Here is a 19,500-nt window from a genome sequence, read left to right on the forward strand (position 1 = left end):
GTGGATAATCCATGGACCAGGGTGGAAAGAAGCCCAACAGCCCACGTGTTGCATTATCTGACTCATTTAGAGCATTGTCTCATTCTGTCAGACAAGTCACCCCTGAGACGCCGTCAAACAGCCGCATGTTGCTACTGGCAAAGTAACAACCACTCGGTGTTACGTGTGAGACTAGCATGGCACACGGACGTGCTTACAGTGTCTCAGCTCAGGAGATGGCTCAGGAATGATGGCTGATGGTAAATGCGCTACCGTGATGGCAAAAAGCTGCCTGAGCATGCCCATGGCAGTCTGAAATCTTAACTCCCAGCCTCATCCCACCACATATCGACGGCATAAATAATTACACAAGCTGTAGTGTAGTGGTGAAACTCTAATCCAAACTATGTTCACTGATGCTGACCTTTGTAATGCTGTGAAGTACAGTACAGGAGTCCATCTGATACTAGAAACCTCTACGGCTTCTTGGAGGGAAAGAGTGTTTTCTGCCAGGGTAAGACTGATTAAAATAACACACAGTTCCAAGTTGATGCTTGTTTTATTAGAGTGCCATCTAACAATCTATAAATGTAAAATTCCCAACTTATGACACTCAAGGATCAAAACCCTAAAGTCTGTTTTCCAAAAACTCTGGGTTGTGAAGAAAAAGACATTCTAACCCAACATCTTCAGAACGCTAACTTGGAAATGTGAACAAAGTAGAACTTAATGTAAAACATTTAGTAGCTGAGACAAGCAATGTGAAAAGCTGAATTACAAAGGAAACAATACAACCCAACATTCACGCTACAAGTTTACCTTTCCACAAAAGGTCAGTACCTCCAGATCAGTTCTTTCCACCAAAAAGATGCTGTAGTGGCAAAAAGATTATGCTGGGGAAACAACAACAAAAAGAGCACGTTAGACTTCAAATACTTCTCTGAGAATTATAATAACAAGGTAATTTCTGTCCACCAGAAAGACACAACCCCAGCACAAAATAGCACGGAGAAAGACTGAAAAAACAGAGGAAACATCAAGAATAACTTGTGCTCTAACGGTCTAGTCTCAATAGTTAAAGGTGCTGGCATACATTATGATTAACAAGAGGTTTTATTTCTTCCCAAACTAACTCACCTAGCAAACAAAGAGTTACGGCTGATGCTCAACTTGTGCTGTGCAAGGAACAGACTGCTCTTGCGGGATACAGCTTCAGCAGCTTTTGAGCACCCGTTTAGTCAGCAGTGCCCAGCGACTGCTTGCGTGGTTACTTGAATTTCGGTTTAAAATGATGGCTTTGGGATTCAAAGGTAAAAAGGCCTCAGTTGCTGAGTGGCCAAATAAAGGCCATCCTTACCTTAACGGGACGGAAGGTCCGTCCTGGGAAGGCCCTGTTAGAAGGGGAAGTGTTTAAGTCCCTTAGAAATCGAGCTGGCACTCCTCAGCTGATCAAAGCCACACTCTGTGAGGGCTGTGACTGAGGTCACAGGCAGTGACCCTCCTGTGAGGAGTTTTCTTCCCAAAGACAGCTCAGAAGAGGAACATTTATTGGGAATGCTGCCCCTTACCACAGGACAGAAGTGCACCCCTGAATGTTCCTTTGCCTTAGGAGACTTTGGTTGAAACACTGAAAAGAGGTCTCCGTTCTTCCAGATAATATGGAATCACCTGAACTGCCAGAATCAGGCACAGGCTTGGACACAGGCTCAGACTGCATCTGCTCACAGCAGCAGTACTAGTACCTTCTCCAGAACGCTGAGCGACCTCTTCCTTCAGGCTCCACGTTTCCCTTGTTTACCGTTTGGGCCATTTGCTGCACGAGCTGCACGGCACCCTCCGCCTGACCAGCTGCTGCTCTTTGTTCAAGGTCAGGCTCCACAGGTCCCCCTGTGAGAAACAGCAGCAGGAACACAAACACAGGCTCGCTCTTCTCCATGCTGCCTGTGTACCCAATGGCAGACCCTGCCCTGAGAGGTGGGCCCACACTCTGACTGCCCTGATGCCTGGGAGCTTTCAAAGCAATCACAGTGCAGACGGATTTGGAGTTAGGCTCCCATCTCACAGTCTAGCTTGGAAAGAGCTACGTAGTCTAGCTCTGTGGGTGAGAATTTGTTAGGCAGGATGAGAGTCTCAGCCAAAAGCACTGGTGACCTACCACTTCACGGTGGTTCCAATTCCTAATCTCACATGCTGGAAAACACCAAACACCATTTTTGAGGAGAAACTAATACCAATGTAATCCTCGATGCTTTTGATTTCATACAACCAATGTGAATGAAACAATCCCAGAACTCCTTACTTACAGAAACGCATGTGATTACAGCCCATGGAACGGGACGCAGGACTAAACTCACACTCGTTTTCTCTGGAGTGATTCTGAAAGGAAAAGGAACCCAAGAACTGTTACACAATGCAAAATTCTACTGTACAGGAGATTTTTGTTTGCCTGCTTGCTTGCAGAACTAAAAGGCAAGGCCTACTCTATTCTTCCGTGATTCTGGGTTTTTTCCTGCTACTCCGAGGACTTTCTCCACCAATTTATTTCTACCCCTCCCTCCTCGGGACATTCCTCAGGACAGCCACGTGACTGGGGCACTTCCATGCTCAGATTTCCTTCACATTTAATGAGATCCTTCCCTTTTTGAGATGCATTCTAAAACACCAGGTGGATTTGCATCCACAGTCACACTGCTGATGAACTGAACAAGAGCCCTGGAGGAATGATCAGAAGAATCCTGAGAAAGTACAGGAGCTACCGATATGGTTTTTCCTAAACCTAATTTTTCTTCTTATCTTGAACACCCAAAGAAACCAAACCGAAAGCAAACCGAATGGAAAGCACGACACAGAAGCACCTGGCTCTGATCTCCTAAAAAAAGGCACATGAAATCATGACTCATATGCCCATGATTTCATGCGGTACTCTGGACATCTGGTCTGGTGTTCATATAGAGAAAACAGTCTGTGCCCAGACATCCCTCTCAGTGTAACAGTGCCCTGACTAGTGCAAATTCAAGGGATGAGTCATGGTGACATGAGCATCTCTTCTGGAGAAAGTTCTTCTCACCTAAATTGGTATTTGCTGGGTTGATGATTCATTCATCATAGTTCCAGCTCACCTGGAAAGAGCTCAGGATGTGTCCTCCCACATTGCCCAACACATTACGAGGTTACGGTGATGTCTGCCACCTAACACATTCTTTCTCAGGGTCCAGCATGGTAACCTGGAGCTCCAGCCTTCAAGGACTCCCATGTTTGGGAAATTCAGCCACCGTACAAGGAGCGGAGGCATTCTGGGGACCATGATTATAGCACAGTGGGGAAGAAAAAGGCGTCTTTCAGAGGATGACCCTTATCCCACCAAGAGTGTTCGGAGCACCTGAGGAAAGAAGCCAGAAAGGGCATGTGTGGAGACTTGTCACTAATCCTGCACAGTAAGCTGAGGAGGGAAAAAGAGTGACACAGGTTTTAGAGACAAATAAGCCTGACTGTTTTAGAGAAGTGCTCCTGTACTGAGTGCTCCTGAGGAGTTACCAAGCAATCTCCTTCCTACCTTGAAAATCCAACCAACCTGTCCAAACCCCCTCTTCCGAAAGAAAGTCTTGGGCTTACAACAAGGTGAGGGCTGTTTTAATACAGGAGTTTATCTGTGCAGGCTGACGGTAACCATGCAACTAGTGGCACCTGACACTGCAGGCCGTTGGATATGCAGGGAATCCCTGCAAAGCAATTATGCTGCAACTGGCCCTCTGAAACCAGTTTTCCAGGAGCAAGCAGGCAGGAAGCCCTGGCCAGGTGACCTTTCATGCAAGCCCACAGGTGACAACTGGGTAAAGACTCAGCCAGTTGTGGAGAGGTACAAAAGGTTCCTGGAATGGGGGCAGCCCATCATCATGCAGAAACACGCAGAAATCTGCATATTTGATGCAACTGTTCACGTCCTAAGGAACAGCGGGAGAAGCAGCTATTCCTTTTATGCCACCAGGCAACTCTCTGTGTGGACAAGCCCAAGAGGAATGAGTTTGCCTCCTCGGAAAATAATCTCTCTGAATAACTGGAAAGGGAAAAGGCCCCAGAGGTGACAGTGTGGTAGGGATTTGAACTAAATTTAGAATGGGTATCAGTATTAAGAAAATGGATGAAAGGCACTGGGACATTTGGGAGGATGGGCAACAGACAGGAGGGGGAGAACAGGGGAGTTAGGGAAGACCCTGTTACCTATTGTGTGTGCACAGCAACAGCTCTGTCAGAGCAGCCTTTTAGCTGATGGGCTAAAAGAGAAAGAATCTTCCCCTCCTGACAAGGTCTCTGCAGAACAGTGGGTTTAGAAAGCAGCTGCCAATCCCCCTGGGCCAATCCTGTTGTAAATCTGCCTTCTGATGACAGAGTGAGAAAAGGCATGACACCATTTCGAGCAGAGGGAGATGCCTGCAAGGCCATCTGCACAGCGAAAGGACACTGGTGGAGAGTGGCAAGGACTCACGCTGAGCCCAGTGTCAGGGGGTCAGCACCCACTGTTGGCCCTCCACGGAGTTCTGCATGAGGGGGCATCTGAGGTAAAAGAGGACTGGAGTCTTGAAGACAAAGCAGGTCATCCTTCAGGCTCAGCCCTGAGAGCCTAAGCTCACCCTAGAGTTCATAGCTTGACAGTCAGAAAAGCTTGTGCTGTTTCCTGGTAAAACTCACTGATGAGCAGGAATCACAAATGTCTCAACGCAGGTGGTAAGGGGAAAAAAACTCCCTGAAGGCATTTTTATGCTTGCCAGCTTAAGAATCTAGAACTAGACAGATGCCGTTGCCTCTTTCTGAATATTCTGTTGCTTACCTTTTCAAATCCATGCTTTGCTGTATTCATGTGGTGAACACACTCGGCTCTGGGTCTAAAAAGAAGTCAAAGAAGTAAGGACTGAGTTTACAAAAAGTCACAAAAAGGAAGCAATCTTGTAAATGGCTACTCCAAGTATTCCATCAGAAATCAGGGCTTTAGTACCTCTAGCCAACAAGACAGATGCCCTTAATCTCTACTTGTACTCATGTTTCAAAGTCTGACTTCAAAAACGAAAATATGCCCTCGTTCCAGTATTAGGTTGTCTGCTTTTCTAGCAAAACCAACAAGCAGTTAAAGGAAAAAAATAGTGTTATATGACATGGAAAAGGGGGTAAGCAGCGAGCTGAGAAAGCTTGCAAATCCTACAAGGTTACTGATGCAAAGAGAAGGGCAGGTAGCAAAGAACCATAGAAAGATCTTACAAGGCTCGGTCATGGAGCAATAAAGCGGCAGAGGAAACTCTGTACAGAGACATACAAAGTGATGCCCATGGGGAAAAACAATCCTGGCTTCACACAGAAAATAGTGCTCTTTGAGCTGACCACTATCACTGGGGAGTGACACCTGGAGATTCTGATAGCTCAACACTCAATAACACCCCAAGAAAACCCAACTCCAAATCCCCCATGAGGAATTCTGAGCAAAAGAGCTTGTCCAAAAAGAAAAAAAGATCAAGAGGTCTGATTACAGTAGACAAACTCCTTTCTGGGGCAGGGGAACGCTCAGGCTGAACAAGCTCTTCAATCTAACAGAATAATCAGAATAAGATGACAGAAGGCTTGAAGTTGATGCCTCACTAATTTAATTTTGAAATCAAGAATAAACTTTAAAATGATTTACTGTTTCAATCTTTTCTGGAATAGCCTAATTTCTAGGGCAAGACACAGCACTAAGAGCGAACTGCCAGACTGGATCATGAAAGGGCCATTGCTGGCCTTGTCTTATGAATCTACAACTCACGTCTTGGCTAAAAGAGATTAGAAAGCATTCTGGATCCTGGTCTCGTTCTTCACTTATTTCCAGCAGTTTTATTGTGACTAGAAACTGTCGGCGGGGGAGGGAAATGCAAGGAACCACATCTGTAGGAGCAGGAAAAGAACTGGCTTCAGACTTCTGCCGTTATCATCTCTGCAGGAGATACATTTGGGAATTGGGTAGAATGTAGGGCAACGAGGGAGATGATTTGACAGCGTCTGTACATCACCATGGAAGGGGAAAGGTGAGCATAAACACTTCTGACCACAACGCTGCATCTGGAACGGCCTGCCACATGCTTGTGAGTATTAAGGACAGACACGAATTTTCTTTTTTTAAAAGCTACACTCTATGAAAGAAAGACCCTGCTAGACTCTAACTAATAATGGGCCTGCTGCAGAAAGGTAGTCAAGAACTGCACTTCAACTTAGCCACCATGAGCCAGCATTGCACCCTCGTGCTGAAGGCAGCCAACAACATCCTGAGCTGCATCAGGAAGAGTTTTGCCAGCAAGTCTAGGGAGCTGATCCTTCCCCTCTGCTCAGGGCTGCTGAGGCCAGGCTGTGTGCTCTGTCCAGACTGGGCTCCCCATGACAAGACTGGGACCCCCTGGGTAAGCCCTGCAAAGGGCCACAAAGAGGATGAAGGCACTAGAGCACTTTTCGTATGTGGAGAGGCTGGGAGAGCTGGGACTGTTCAGCCTGGAGAAGACTCGGGGGATCTTATCAGTGTACACCTGATGGGAGGGAATGAGGAAGAGGGAGCTGGGTTCTCCTCAGCAGTGCCTTTGGGCAGGACAAGAGGCAAAGAGCACAAACTGCAAAACACGAAATGACACCTGAACACAAGAAAAAACTTTTTGACTGCCACTGTGGTGAAGCGTTGCAACCGGTTGCCTGCAGAAGTTGTGGCATCTCCACCCCTGGAGTCCACTCAAGACCTGAGGGTACACGTCCTGGGCAACCTGCTCTGAGTGACCCTGCTTAAGCAGGAGGGCTTGGACTCGATGATATCAAAGGTCCTGTCCAACCCCAAGGATTCTGTGAAATCCACAGATATAGATCTCAGCCTCAAGCTGAGCAGTATTCACCAGCCAACTCAAAGGAACAGGCTGAGAGGCAGCAAGAAAACTCTTCTTCCCGTTTCATCCCTGGCCCAGGCGTGCAAGCCCATGCACTGCTTTGTCTAGTTGCTGAGTTCTCAGCCCACCGTGATTCTACCAAGAACAGTAACACAGAGGACACGAACAGGAAGACCTCTGTTTAACGACACAGGAACCTGAAAGTGCACAACTTTTCTCCAAACATGGGCGAAGCTGCTTAGATGCTGTCATCTATGCAAGAGAAGGAAGAAGACTAATGGGTCAGAGGATTATGCAGGAATAAAATACGGGGAAGGCACAAGAGACATTAAAAATACTGATATGTGCCCTGGAAGACCATTTTGGAGTCAACTGACCTGTCCGTACCCGGCTGTGGGCATGAGGTCTCTGCTCTGACTTCCAGTCTTCTCCTCTTCACTGTTTTCTCCACTGTAGTACTTTCTGACACTGCATTTCTCTCGACCTTCAAAACATTGCAAACTTGGTATTAGTAACATTTGACTTTGACCTTTCTATTTTAGAACAAAATCCAGAGTTAATAGACATTCATATTTCACAAAATTGTTCATGTATACACAAACAAAAAAAAAAAAACAAACAAAAAACGATTCAGGAATAAAAGATTAACTGCCTTATTCAAACAGAAGGTAAGCACTGAGAGGCCATCCAGAGAATTATGCTCCTCAGTTTTAAACAAGAAATACTGCTTTCCAGGACATCCTACTTGCTCCATTTTTAGAGGAGGACCTAGGAATGCAATTAGCAAGAATGTTATGCTTGCAGAGACAGTGGGGAATTTGGACAGGACACCTTCACTAATTCAGTCCATCTTCAGAAACTTACAGAAATGTCTGAAAACAAACCTAACCTACCCTGAGCCCTCATTAAACAAAAACAAAAGCAACAAAGTTAAGCTTCTTTGGACACACAGCACCTAGGGAACGACTTAATTATTCAGCAATATTGACCTCATCCAGACTCTCCCAGTGAAGAAACCACTGGACAGCTCAGCTCAGACTTATAGAAGATACATTTAACTGAAGCCAGCAGGGCTCTCTGGTCCTGAGACAGGACTTCATTCCAAGCCCGAGGGAACTGAGAGGAAGATTTCTCTCAACTTGGGTGGTTGAAGGGGAGAATTCAGTGCCACTTTACATTGCCTGACTGACACCCAGACGCTGGAGAACTCTAGCACTGCCTATACAGATGTTCTGCTTCTCCAGACTATTTAGATTCTAACTTTAAAAGAAAACAAGAACACACACAACTTACAAGCTCATCACTCTCCTTTTTTACTTCTTTACCTGTAACAGAGGTATTAGAAAACTTGGTGAATATTTGGTGACTGGACTTTCTTTAACCAACAGAAGTGCATTTTTGCATCACATCTCACTTTCCAAGAACAAGATAAACTACTTTGAAACTGCTGGAATTGCACATGATCTGCTGAAACTGAAAAACTGCAAATACAGCTCTTTCAGAACTCGAATTCCTGTGAATGGGATACCACCCGTCGATGGGATGGGGACAACTGCTCTTCCTGAAGACATTAAAGGAGTCTTCAGAAGAGAAGTGAAGAACTGTTAGCATCACCCTGTGTTCTGGGCACCAGGGAGAAGATGCAAGGACAGCTGGAGCACAGTCTCCAGAGAACATTGGCCGGCTAACCTCTGGGGTGTGGGATCCATACATGTTGGATGGCAAAGAGAAATGCAGGAAATTTTAGAAAAGCAATACAGGATAAAAGAAAGCACACCCTCCTGCTCTACGTCAAATCCACGGTGCAGCCGTACTGCACACAGTTTTGCTTCCTCTAATTCAAAGACACAGTAGATGAAGGGAAAGGGAAAAGCAAGACATAGATCACAGATGTTTCCCGAAATTATCCAGACATAACCCCAGTGACTTACCACAAGAGACGTTCTGCTGAAACGAGTTGAGTTCTAGATACATAGTGCAAATGTAGGGATAAGGCACAAGATGGACATTCTCATGTTTGAATCTCATCTTTGATACTCTCTCCCATCTACTCAAATCTGAGAACAACAATAAGACCAAAGAACATAGCACTAACATTTCAAAGGATCAGGAGTCCTGGCAATGTCTGCTCATAAAGCTTCAAAAGTCACAGCACCCTGCACCTTTGTATAAGGGAGCAGATACAACCTGTCAGTATGGACTTTGTGAGAAAACACTAGTAGCACATTACATGCAACACTCACCCAGGTGATACTCTCCCATTAGTCACTTGTATTAATGGTGTTGTGTTTCCTTAATGGTATCTGCCTGCAGTCCTGACATCCTCCCACAAGAAACAACATGCCGGGTTCTTCCAACCCCATAGAAAAAACCTCATCAGCTTTCCTAACTAAAATTTAATTATTTTTAAAATTACTTCAAAAATTGAAAACGGCTAAGATGCATGAGAGTAGCATCATTCCATTTACTTCAGTTCAAAATGGAAGGAAAAAAGATAATTGGCACAACAACCACCACAGTTACATTCCTTCCTGTGGGTGCAGGTCTGACACCGAGGAGCTCCTGCAGGCAAGACTGGATGACACTAGAGAGCAGTCTCCTTACATGCCTCGGATCTCAGGAAGAAACAGGAAAAATGTATACTTTTAGTCCGTTTGCTAGCAGAAACTAACACCCTGAGGACTAGTGATGGAGCCCAAGATTTGCCTAGATGAAACAGTGACACAACCAGTTCCTTTAAGGGATGAAAATGCTCATCCCAGTTTGGCTTCAAGGACTCTGAGGGCTGGTGATTGACTACGAGTTATGCTAGAGCGAGGAGCGCGACACACCGGCTGCAGGACAACTCATCACGCCAGGCCTCTGAGCTTGCAGTTCTCATCAGTGCCCAGTGCTGGCTGAGCATGTGGATGGACTTCCAAGTTCTAGAATTACACGTTCGTGAATCAAACACTCCTCAAGCGCACAAGCAAAGCTGGCTGAGCTTTCAGGAAGCAAACTAACGAGGCTTCGCTTGTTTGCAGGCTTCCTGCCTGACGATGCTCTTGGCTACTTTCTCTTCTGGGCAGAAACAGGAATACATTGCTATCAGACATACCTGTTTCTGACAAAGGAAGAGGATGACCTCGTTCTTCCCTGCTGTCACGAGCTGCAGCAACAGCACAGTCTTCCGAGACTGGAAGGGAATGCCGTGGAGGTGGAAACACGTGGGTGTTCATTACTCCTGGGCACTCAGAACCACAGGAGGTGATGCCAGAGGGCCTGACCTGATTCACAAACTGACACACCTTAGGGCTGAAAAGGCTTCTCATTCAACTAACTTACTTTTCTCTTCAACAAGAGCCTCAGAAGAGTAATTTCTTTTTAACCCTTTCCACTACAGCAACTACAGTATTTAATCCTCATGCACCTTACAAGAAATCTACTCCGGTCTTCTCTACTAGTGGGCCAATGTTGCTGAGCCTGGAAGGAGTGGTTTACATTTTATTACCCTTTTGAAGCAATGCACTAGCTTTGCTTGCAATTGCATTAGGTGGGCTTCCTGTGACCTTATGTACACAAGTTCATTTTCTCTGGCTCAATTAGGTTTGGAACGCAGGGCTGTTCACCTGAAAACACTGCAAAACACTTTTCACATCAGTTCTCTCTCTGCTGAAGGCAACAACTGAGGAGGATCTTCAGCTAATGTAAAACTGCAAAGCTCAAAGGAGTCGTACTGCAGCTAAAGATCTGCACACAGTTAGACATGAATGTTGAATTAAACAATGCCCAACGGATACAAGTCATTGCATCTTTTCTTTTACGAGTAGGAAAGAAAGGATACATGGAAAAACAGTGAAGTGCTCTGTAGAAAATGGATGTAAATCATCAAGATTTCCAAGGATTACTCGAATCGCTTCCTGAAGAGGCCAAAAAAAGAAAGGAAGCAAGCAAGCACATTAACAACATAGCCACAATTCCACTGTCAAGTACAGTTTCAAGGCTTGGGAAAAATTTACAATTACTTTACAGTTTGCATGAATCATGGAAGAGCAGTTCTAAATATTTTGCTCTTCCTCCTCCCCTTCTTCACCACACTCCCTCCCATCACCTTAGAGTGCACTGCACTGAGACTCACAGAAACCAAAGTGGATTAGTATCTTAATCTTGAATTAACACACATAGTATTGCCCTGTTTCAGAAGTAAAGATAGTCCTCTTTTTCTGAACACTGGTCCAATTCAGTTAACAAAGGAACTGTTCAGCCCCAACAAACGCCTGCTTTACAAATGGGAAACCTTCTCTACTAATACCTTTCAGTATTTTCAAAAGTGAAAAAGAAAAAAAAATAAATTTATCATTTTCCATATCAATTAAAATCAACCCATTTTCTTCAATAATATTTATAATGCTATTATTGTACTCTGAAGATTTTTAAAAATTAAGTAGTAGGAGCATTCTGAAGCAGGCAGGATATTGGTCTCATTTCCTTGGGAATGTCAGGGGCCTTCTTCTATCTCAGGAAGAGGATGACAACAGAACTCACTGGTGGCAACCGAGCATGGTCACAAAGTAATGCCATCATTCACAGAGTGTCTACTGGTACCACTAGCTCCACAGTTACGAGGAAAGCATGTGCAGCTGAGCACCAGGCTCGACTCTGTCAAGCTAGCTCACCAGTACTGCCAGAGCTCCTGAAAAAATAGGAGGGTTTGACAGCTAGTCAAGCCTGAGAAGTTAAAAGCAGTGGTCAGGTCTGAGGTGGAGAGCAAAACCGTGGGAAAGTGCTCCTGCAGAATGAATCTGAACAGGAATCACAAAGCAGCAGGGTCCAACGAGCTCAACAAATAGGAGGTTTCAGTTGCCCAATTTGAACAGTCGGCAGCTTCTTTGAAATATTTAAAATAAAAGCGTTACTCTTCTACACTAACGCTGCCTGTTGATGATGGTTTTCGCCTACATCATTTTTTTCATTCTCGTACTCTCCAGAGAAGCTCCCCCATTACTCTCCCTTGAAATGCTGCATTTGATAAAATGTCCTCTGTCCCATGACAAGCAAAAGATTTGCTCAGCTTAACATTCAGCTCAGGTCCCGTGGGCCTGCTTCATCTCCTACCTCCAACTCCTTGACAGCGCTTTCAGTGTTGTCAAGATCAGGAGCGCTGTGAAACAAAGAGAGAGAGTTAGTCCCACCCCACTCAAAAAGCAATGGAGCTACATTCGCTGGAGGAGTTTAAACAACAACAAAACATCACTCCCATTGCACAAATAGTTAGCAGGCAGATGAATTCCTCATATATTGTTCTTCAAAAGCATCCGTTAGTCCACAAGGATGGTTTCTTTTCAATTTTCTGCCCATCTGTATTTTGTGTGTCTGAGGATACAATGGGCGGGAAAGATCAGATCTTTGTAACCTTTAGGATTGTTTTTTTCACCAGGTGCCCTCAAACCAGCACCTCTGTCGTCCAACCTGTTGCAATGCCATCCTGCTCAAGGAACTAAAAGCAGGAACTAGCAAGACATGTTTCTTAATCCCCTCTACGGCGCAAACCTGCAGGGATCGGGCCTTCACAGCATTGGAGCCAGGCCCTGCGATGCTGGGTGTTGTGTACTGCCTGCACCAAACCGTGACTTGATGCAAATACTAACTACATCTTTGTAAGCTGTCTTCTCAAAAGTTGTCTGCTGCCAACAATCAAAGGCATGGGAGAGAGAAGGTCTTAAAGAAAACTCAAACCCATTAAAAAGTAAACATTACTGTTACTTGGTAATAAGTAAATAAAGCAGAGGGTAAGGAATTATGGCACGCAAGTCTTCTCTGGTATAGGGGCTGGTAGGCAGCCATTCTCATATCCTCCACATTCAGGGGCCCCAGCCAAAACTCGGTCAGAGATGAGAACTTTCCTTCCTCTTCAGAAAGGCTCTCTCCTTGCTTGCTATGGAACAAGCTAATGACAGGAATTACACAGCACCCCACAGCAGGACAGATGTCACCCACCCAAGACTTATGCTGTAGCCATGAAGCCTTCATGAATCAGCAGGGAAACAAAAGTACGATTCAGGAAGGGACATTGCTGAGGGATGGGATGAGAAGAGGGTGGAAAGAATGGAAGAAAGCAAGGCACCACCCAGGGTCTCATGACAAGGATATCAGATCTGCTATGTGACTGCAGGGCATTCACTGGCTGGCTTAAGGGGCCCTGGGGAGGAGGGGGTGATTGTTTTCTTTTAAGCCTGGAGTGTAGAGATGCAAAACCAGACTCCTCTTTAAGGGAAGAACCTTTCTTCTTACCTCATTTTCCCTGGGGATTCAGGATAATTTCAGTGAAGATAACCTTGCTCTATCAAAAGCGTGTAATCAGCTCCAGGGCCAGCTGAGGCCACCTACTGCAGCTCTTTCAATGTTCTTTTGGGAACGTGTCCTCAAATCGGTCAAAAGGAGTTTCACTTCCTAAATCTGCAGGCTGACCGACAGCACTGCTTTGGGCATAAGGCTGAGTATATACTTAGGAGTTACTCCTTAGGAACTGGGAGTGAATCCCGAGGCTTTGAACAAGTAACCCCTACTTACCACAACCATGACATGGTGGGGAAGAGTTTGACAAGTTTCGCTGCAAAAGGAGTTCCTTTTGCTATGTTTGACCATACTGATATGAAGACCGACCTGATGAGCTCACTACCAATTCCAGAAGTTACAATGAAATACAAAAGGTGCTGCAAAAGCCTCGTGTCCTGCTCCTTCAAGTGTAACACTGAATTGCAAGAACTGAGGTAGCAATGCACACAACCCGTGAGACATGCAGGGGCAGTGACAGACTGCCAACCTCACACAAATGTTGTGCCCTCTTTACCACCAGGAGATCAAACACCTGCAGGCTGTTCAGAAACCTCTACACACTACCAGCAGTGCCTTCCAAAGGGATTATGCTGAGGGGAAGAGCTTACAGGCAAGAGCAACATTTCAAGGATCTTCTGAATACTACACAACACCGCAAGACAGACAACACACCTTCCTCTCCAAAATCAACAGAGAGAACAAAACAAGGAGGAAGGTTAATCCTCCTGGATATGACACTATTATTCCAGTAAAACACTAATAAGCAAAACTAAAGAAGCAACTGCATTTCAATTCATCCCAAAATCAAGTCGTGCAACAGCATTTCAAAGAGCCAGGCTACTTCTACAAAGGAAAAGGAGCATGGCACAAGATTTAATGGAGCTTCAGGTCTGCAGACAGCCTAATCGGCATGATGGTCACAGCACATTTGCTTCCATTCTTCTGCAGCTAACAACAGACACTTCCAGACGTAAACTCAGGTTCTGGCAGTGTCTATGCACATCTCACTGCAAAAGGAAACCCACTCTCACTCATAAAACCACTCTGTAGGCAGATGCTTGAGTCCTTGCCGATGGCATTTTAGCCCTGCTGCAACCTCACTGGCATGAAAACAGAGTTTGGGGATCCTGTTCTCTTTCCCTGATGCAGGGATACTTGCTGACTCAAAAGGATCTCACTCCTACTTTCTGCATGGTTGCCACCATCTGAAGAGAGATTTCACCTCAACAGTTTATAAGACTTTCCAAAGCCTTTGAGGGCATCAACCTTGAACAGCTGTCTGCTGATGATCACAGCCTTGAAGGATGCACACAGGGAGCCAGATTACGCTGAGCCACTGCTTTGGGGGTTTTGATGAAGATTTATGAATACTACCGTTATTAATTATTTATCAGAGGCTGAGGCAGCAACAACTCATAAAGTTTCAGACCAACTTTGAGCTCTACAGAACACTCCTTCAGCAGGACACAATCTATAAGCAGCACGTGGTTTGGAACACTACCCTTAAACCTGAACACCTCCAGCTCCTCTGATTACTACCGTCCGCTACCTCTGGGATTCTGAGTCCCCTCTCAAACAAAAAGCTCCAGAGCTCCTTGAGTGAGCTGACCAAGGTTTTGCCCACTCCCAGAAGCACTTGCCCATCATCTCTGTGTGTCTGACCAGGAGATACAAGCAGACTCCTCCAAGGCAATACCCTCAGGGAAAGTCTGGTTTTCACCTCTAAAATACCATCCAGTTTACTTCTTTTACATCCTCCCCACCTGACCAGACTAATCAGCACTCCCTGCTTTAGTTACTTTGCTGGCTACTGACTCACAACTTCCTCACTGAGGCTTACCACACAACCGTTACCTCCCACAACTCTCCTAATTCACTGTCCCCTGAAAACCCAAAGTCTGGTTTCCTTTCTCTTCATTGCCTAACAGCAGTACCACAGACTAAAATACTTCCCCTCCACTCTCATTTCTCAAGCTTGCCACTGCAGCGCCTTCTAGAAACAGAGAGAAGCAGCTATCCAAAAAGTCTGCCTGCAGGAGAGGCACGCTGTTGTTTCAAGACAACAGGACAGGTTTGTCACAAACACATCTGAAAGAGGAGTGGCAGTGGAAATGGAACCTTGAGAGCAAGAATCCCAAGAGCACAAGCATCTGCTGCCAGCAGCCAGTGAGAGTTTCCAAAGACTCCTTCTACAGCCACGCCTCAGCATCAGATTGCAAGGCCAGCGAAAGGCACGTTGCGAACAGCAGACAGCCCAAGAAATAAGTACATATTTTGAGTAGAGAGCTCCAAGGCGGTGCTGGTTCTGGCTGGGGTAGAGTTCATTTTCTCCACAGCAGCTTGCGTGGGGCCATGTTTTGGATTTGTGTTGAGTGTTGGATAACACAGGGATGTTTTCGTTACTGCTGAGCAGTGCTTACACAGCGTCAAGGCCCCTTCTGCTCCTCACCCCACCCCACCAGCGAGTAGGCTGGGGGTGCACAAGGAGCTGGGAGGGCACGAGGCTGGGATGGCTGACCCCCACTGAGCCCAGGGATATTCCAGACCACAGGACATCATGCTCAGCAATAAAATTGGGGGAAGAGAAGGAAGGGGGGATGTTCGGTGTAACAGCAGTTGTCTTCCCAAGTCACCATTAGGCGTGATGGAGCCCTGCTTTCCTGGAGATTAAACATCAGCCCGCCAAGGGGAAGCAGTGAATGAATTCCTGATTTAGCTTTGCTTGCGCACACGGCTTTTGCTTTACTTATTAAACTGTCTTTATTCCAACCCATAAGTTTTTTTACTTTTACCCTTCCAATTCTCTCCCTCATCCCACGGTGAGGCAGTGAGTGGCTGTGTGGGGCTTAGTGGCCAGCTGGGGTTAAACCACTGCAAAGGCTCTAGAGCTTCTCAGTTAAACACTTAAAAAATTTCCAAATACTGTCAGTAAAACCAGCCTCTTTTCCCACCAATGCCCCATGCGGCAGTAAAACAGCATTTTTCACAGCCCAAATTACGCTCTCAGACCAATGCCCAGCAAGTTCAAGTGCAGTAGCAACTTTAAGGTGAGCACATTCACGGTCAGTGACAGAAGGCAGGAAACGAGGAGCGCCCAAGGATCTGCGTTTTGGGTCTCATTAACTCACTGCTACATGCAGACATCAAACTGCAGGTTGACTTTTCAGCTTTAACACACTTACCTCTTGAAGTTGCCATACCGGATTTTGAATTTGTACACGCGCCTGCCTGCATGAAGAAACCTTGTCTCAGGCAACGGATAGCTAAATGGTTTCAAGGACATCTTTCTTTCTCCCCGAATGCCAGCCTAGGGAAGCAGGAGAGTCAAAGGTAAATTACTGAAGCCCTTCACGAGATCTCATTCAGTCACACAAGAATAAAATAGCACATGCAGTTTTCCCTCGGCAGAGAGAACACCTTTCCTACCAGTATCTCCCACCAGTCGGAAAACCGCTGATCCCAGTGTCCGTTCCCACGCAGCAGGGTATTTCTGAGCGGGACTCGAGGACACACTTGGAGCGGAGGGCCACCCCGCCTTCAGCGCCACCGCTCTGGCAACGTCCCTGCCAACCTCCCGCAAGCCCCACAGGCCTCTCGCCCCGGGGGCTGCCGAGGGAGCCCGGGCAGGAGCGGGGGGGCAGCCCGGGACCCACCCCCGGCTGGGAGGGACAGCCCCGGCGGCCGTGGGTCCCTGCAGCCCCGCGCCCGCAGCCAGGACAAACTCGTTCCTCTCCACAGCCGCGCGCCTCCCCGGCGCCCCCGGCCTGCGCCGGACAGCCACCAGCGGCCGGGGGGGCGGGAGCGAGGGGCCGGCGCCGGCCGGGCCTGCTGGGCGAGCACCGCCTGCTCGCCAGGCCCCGGGCGGCCCCGCCGCTCCGCGGCAGGGCGGGAACCCCCGCCACGGACACCGGCCACGCCGCCCGCCCTTGCCTCAGGCGGGGCTGCAGCCGGAGCCGCGCTGGGCCGGCCGAGTCCGGCGAAGCCGAGTCCAGCCGAGCCGAGCCCAGACAAGCTGAGACGAGTCCCGCCGAGCCGAGTCCAGTCGAGCCGAGTTCAGCCGAGCGGAGCCGAGTCTAGCCGAGCCGAGCCAAGTCCAGACGAGCCGAGCCGAGACCAGCTGAAACGAGCGAAACCGAGTCCAGCCGAGCCAAGCCCGGACGAGCCAAGACGAGTCCGGTCGAGCCGAGTTCAGCCGAACGGAGCCGAGTCCCGCCGAGCCGAGTCCAGTCGAGCCGAGTTCAGCCGAGCGGAGCCGAGTCTAGCCGAGCCGAGCCGAGCCGAGACCAGCCGAGCCGAGCCAAGTCCAGACGAGCCGAGCCGAGACCAGCTGAACCGAGCGAAACCGAGTCCAGCCGAGCCGAGCCCAGTGAAGCCGAGTCCAGCCGAGCCAAGCCCGGACGAGCCAAGCCGAGTCCGGTCGAGCCGAGTTCAGCCGAACGGAGCCGAGTCCCGCCGAGCCGAGTCCAGTCGAGCCGAGTTCAGCCGAGCGGAGCCGAGTCTAGCCGAGCCGAGCCGAGCCGAGACCAGCCGAGCCGAGCCAAGTCCAGACGAGCCGAGCCGAGACCAGCTGAACCGAGCGACACCGAGTCCAGCCGAGCCGAGCCCAGCGAAGCCGAGTCCAGCCGAGCCAAGCCCGGACGAGCCAAGCCGAGTCCGGTCGAGCCGAGTTCAGCCGAACGGAGCCGAGTCCCGCCGAGCCGAGTCCAGTCGAGCCGAGTTCAGCCGAGCGGAGCCGAGTCTAGCCGAGCCGAGACCAGCCGAGACCAGCCGAGCCGAGCCAAGTCCAGACGAGCCGAGCCGAGACCAGCTGAACCGAGCGAAACCGAGTCCAGCCGAGCCGAGCCCAGCGAAGCCGAGTCCAGCCGAGCCAAGCCCGGACGAGCCAAGCCGAGTCCGGTCGAGCCGAGTTCAGCCGAACGGAGCCGAGTCCCGCCGAGCCGAGTCCAGTCGAGCCGAGTTCAGCCGAGCGGAGCCGAGTCTAGCCGAGCCGAGACCAGCCGAGACCAGCCGAGCCGAGCCAAGTCCAGACGAGCCGAGCCGAGACCAGCTGAACCGAGCGAAACCGAGTCCAGCCGAGCCGAGCCCAGCGAAGCCGAGTCCAGCCGAGCCAAGCCCGGACGAGCCAAGCCGAGTCCGGTCGAGCCGAGTTCAGCCGAACGGAGCCGAGTCCCGCCGAGCCGAGTCCAGTCGAGCCGAGTTCAGCCGAGCGGAGCCGAGCCGAGCCGAGCCGAGACCAGCCGAGCCGAGCCGAGTCCAGCCCAGCGGAGCCGAGTCTAGCCGAGCCGAGCCGAGACAAGCTGAGACGAGTCCAGCCGAGCCGAGCCCAGCCCAGCGGAGCCGAGTCTAGCCGAGCCGAGCCGAGACCAGCCGAGCCGAGTTCAGCCGAGCGGAGCCGAGTCTAGCCGAGCTGAGCCGAGACCAGCCGAGCCGAGTCCAGCCCAGCAGAGCCGAGCGAAACCGAGTCCAGCCGAGCCGAGCCCAGCCCGGCCCAGCAGAGCCGAGTCCAGCCCAGCAGAGCCGAGCGAAGTCGAGTCCAGCCGAGCCGAGCCCAGCGAAGCCGAGTCCAGCCGAGCCAAACCCAGACAAGCCAAGCCGAGTCCGGTCGAGCCGAGTTCAGCCGAACGGAGCCGAGCCGAGTCCAGTCGAGCCGAGTCCAGCCCAGCGAAGCCGAGTCTAGCCGAGCTGAGCCGAGACCAGCCGAGCCGAGCCAAGTCCAGCCGAGCCGAGTCCAGCCCAGCGAAGCCGAGTCTAGCCGAGCCGAGCCGAGACCAGCCGAGCCGAGTTCAGCCGAGCGGAGCCGAGTCTAGCCGAGCTGAGCCGAGACCAGCCGAGCCAAGTCCCGCCCAGCAGAGCCGAGCGAAGTCGAGTCCAGCCGAGCCGAGCCCAGCCCGGCCCAGCAGAGCCGAGTCCAGCCCAGCAGAGCCGAGCGAAGTCGAGTCCAGCCGAGCCGAGCCGGGCCTGCGGCGGTTGCTGAGCGGGGGGCGGCTGCGGGCGAGGCCGGGCGCTGCTCGGGGGCTGGCGGGCGGGACCGGGCTGCCCAGCGCGGGGTTTACACCCCCGCGTCTGCCAGCGGGCACAGCCCTGCCGCTGGTTTGGGGGAACCCCCCGCGACGGGCACGTTCGTGCCTTGAGCCGGTCGGGTGGTTCAGATCGCGACCGAGCCCTGGCTGTGGGCGCCGGGCCGCAGACTGTGGCCTCCGGGGACGGGGAATGGCCCCTGCGGTGCCCCTGAGGAGAGGTGCTCCGCGGGGTGCGGGGGGTTCTCCTGGCCCGGCCAGAGATGCCTCCGTGAGGCCGCCTGTGAAGAGCCTCCCGCCAGCAC

General features: G+C 49.7%; 1 protein-coding gene across 2 annotated transcripts; it reads right to left on the reverse strand.

The window, feature by feature from the left end:
* Window positions 1-519: 519 nt before the first annotated feature.
* Window positions 520-16,925, reverse strand: MAJIN (membrane anchored junction protein). Of its 2 annotated transcripts, XM_042805287.1 has the most exons (11): window positions 16,605-16,925; window positions 16,361-16,485; window positions 11,958-12,003; window positions 10,687-10,762; window positions 8,795-8,920; window positions 8,157-8,188; window positions 7,241-7,347; window positions 4,805-4,859; window positions 2,283-2,355; window positions 1,722-1,866; window positions 520-872 (listed from the first exon to the last, which is right to left on the reverse strand). In XM_042805287.1, the coding sequence occupies exons 2-11, from the start codon at window positions 16,459-16,461 to the stop codon at window positions 827-829; spliced, it is 807 nt and encodes a 268-aa protein (XP_042661221.1). In that variant the 5' UTR covers window positions 16,462-16,485; window positions 16,605-16,925; the 3' UTR covers window positions 520-826. The 2 variants fall into 2 exon arrangements, with proteins under 2 accessions (XP_042661221.1, XP_032855202.2); XM_032999311.2 differs by lacking the exons at window positions 11,958-12,003; window positions 16,361-16,485; window positions 16,605-16,925 and having other exon boundaries at window positions 9,961-10,757.
* Between the last annotated feature and the right edge of the window lie 2,575 nt (window positions 16,926-19,500).

This window comes from Tyto alba, unplaced genomic scaffold (assembly GCF_018691265.1).
Source record: "Tyto alba isolate M040663 unplaced genomic scaffold, T.alba_DEE_v4.0 Super-Scaffold_44, whole genome shotgun sequence".
Classification (NCBI taxonomy): domain Eukaryota; kingdom Metazoa; phylum Chordata; class Aves; order Strigiformes; family Tytonidae; genus Tyto; species Tyto alba.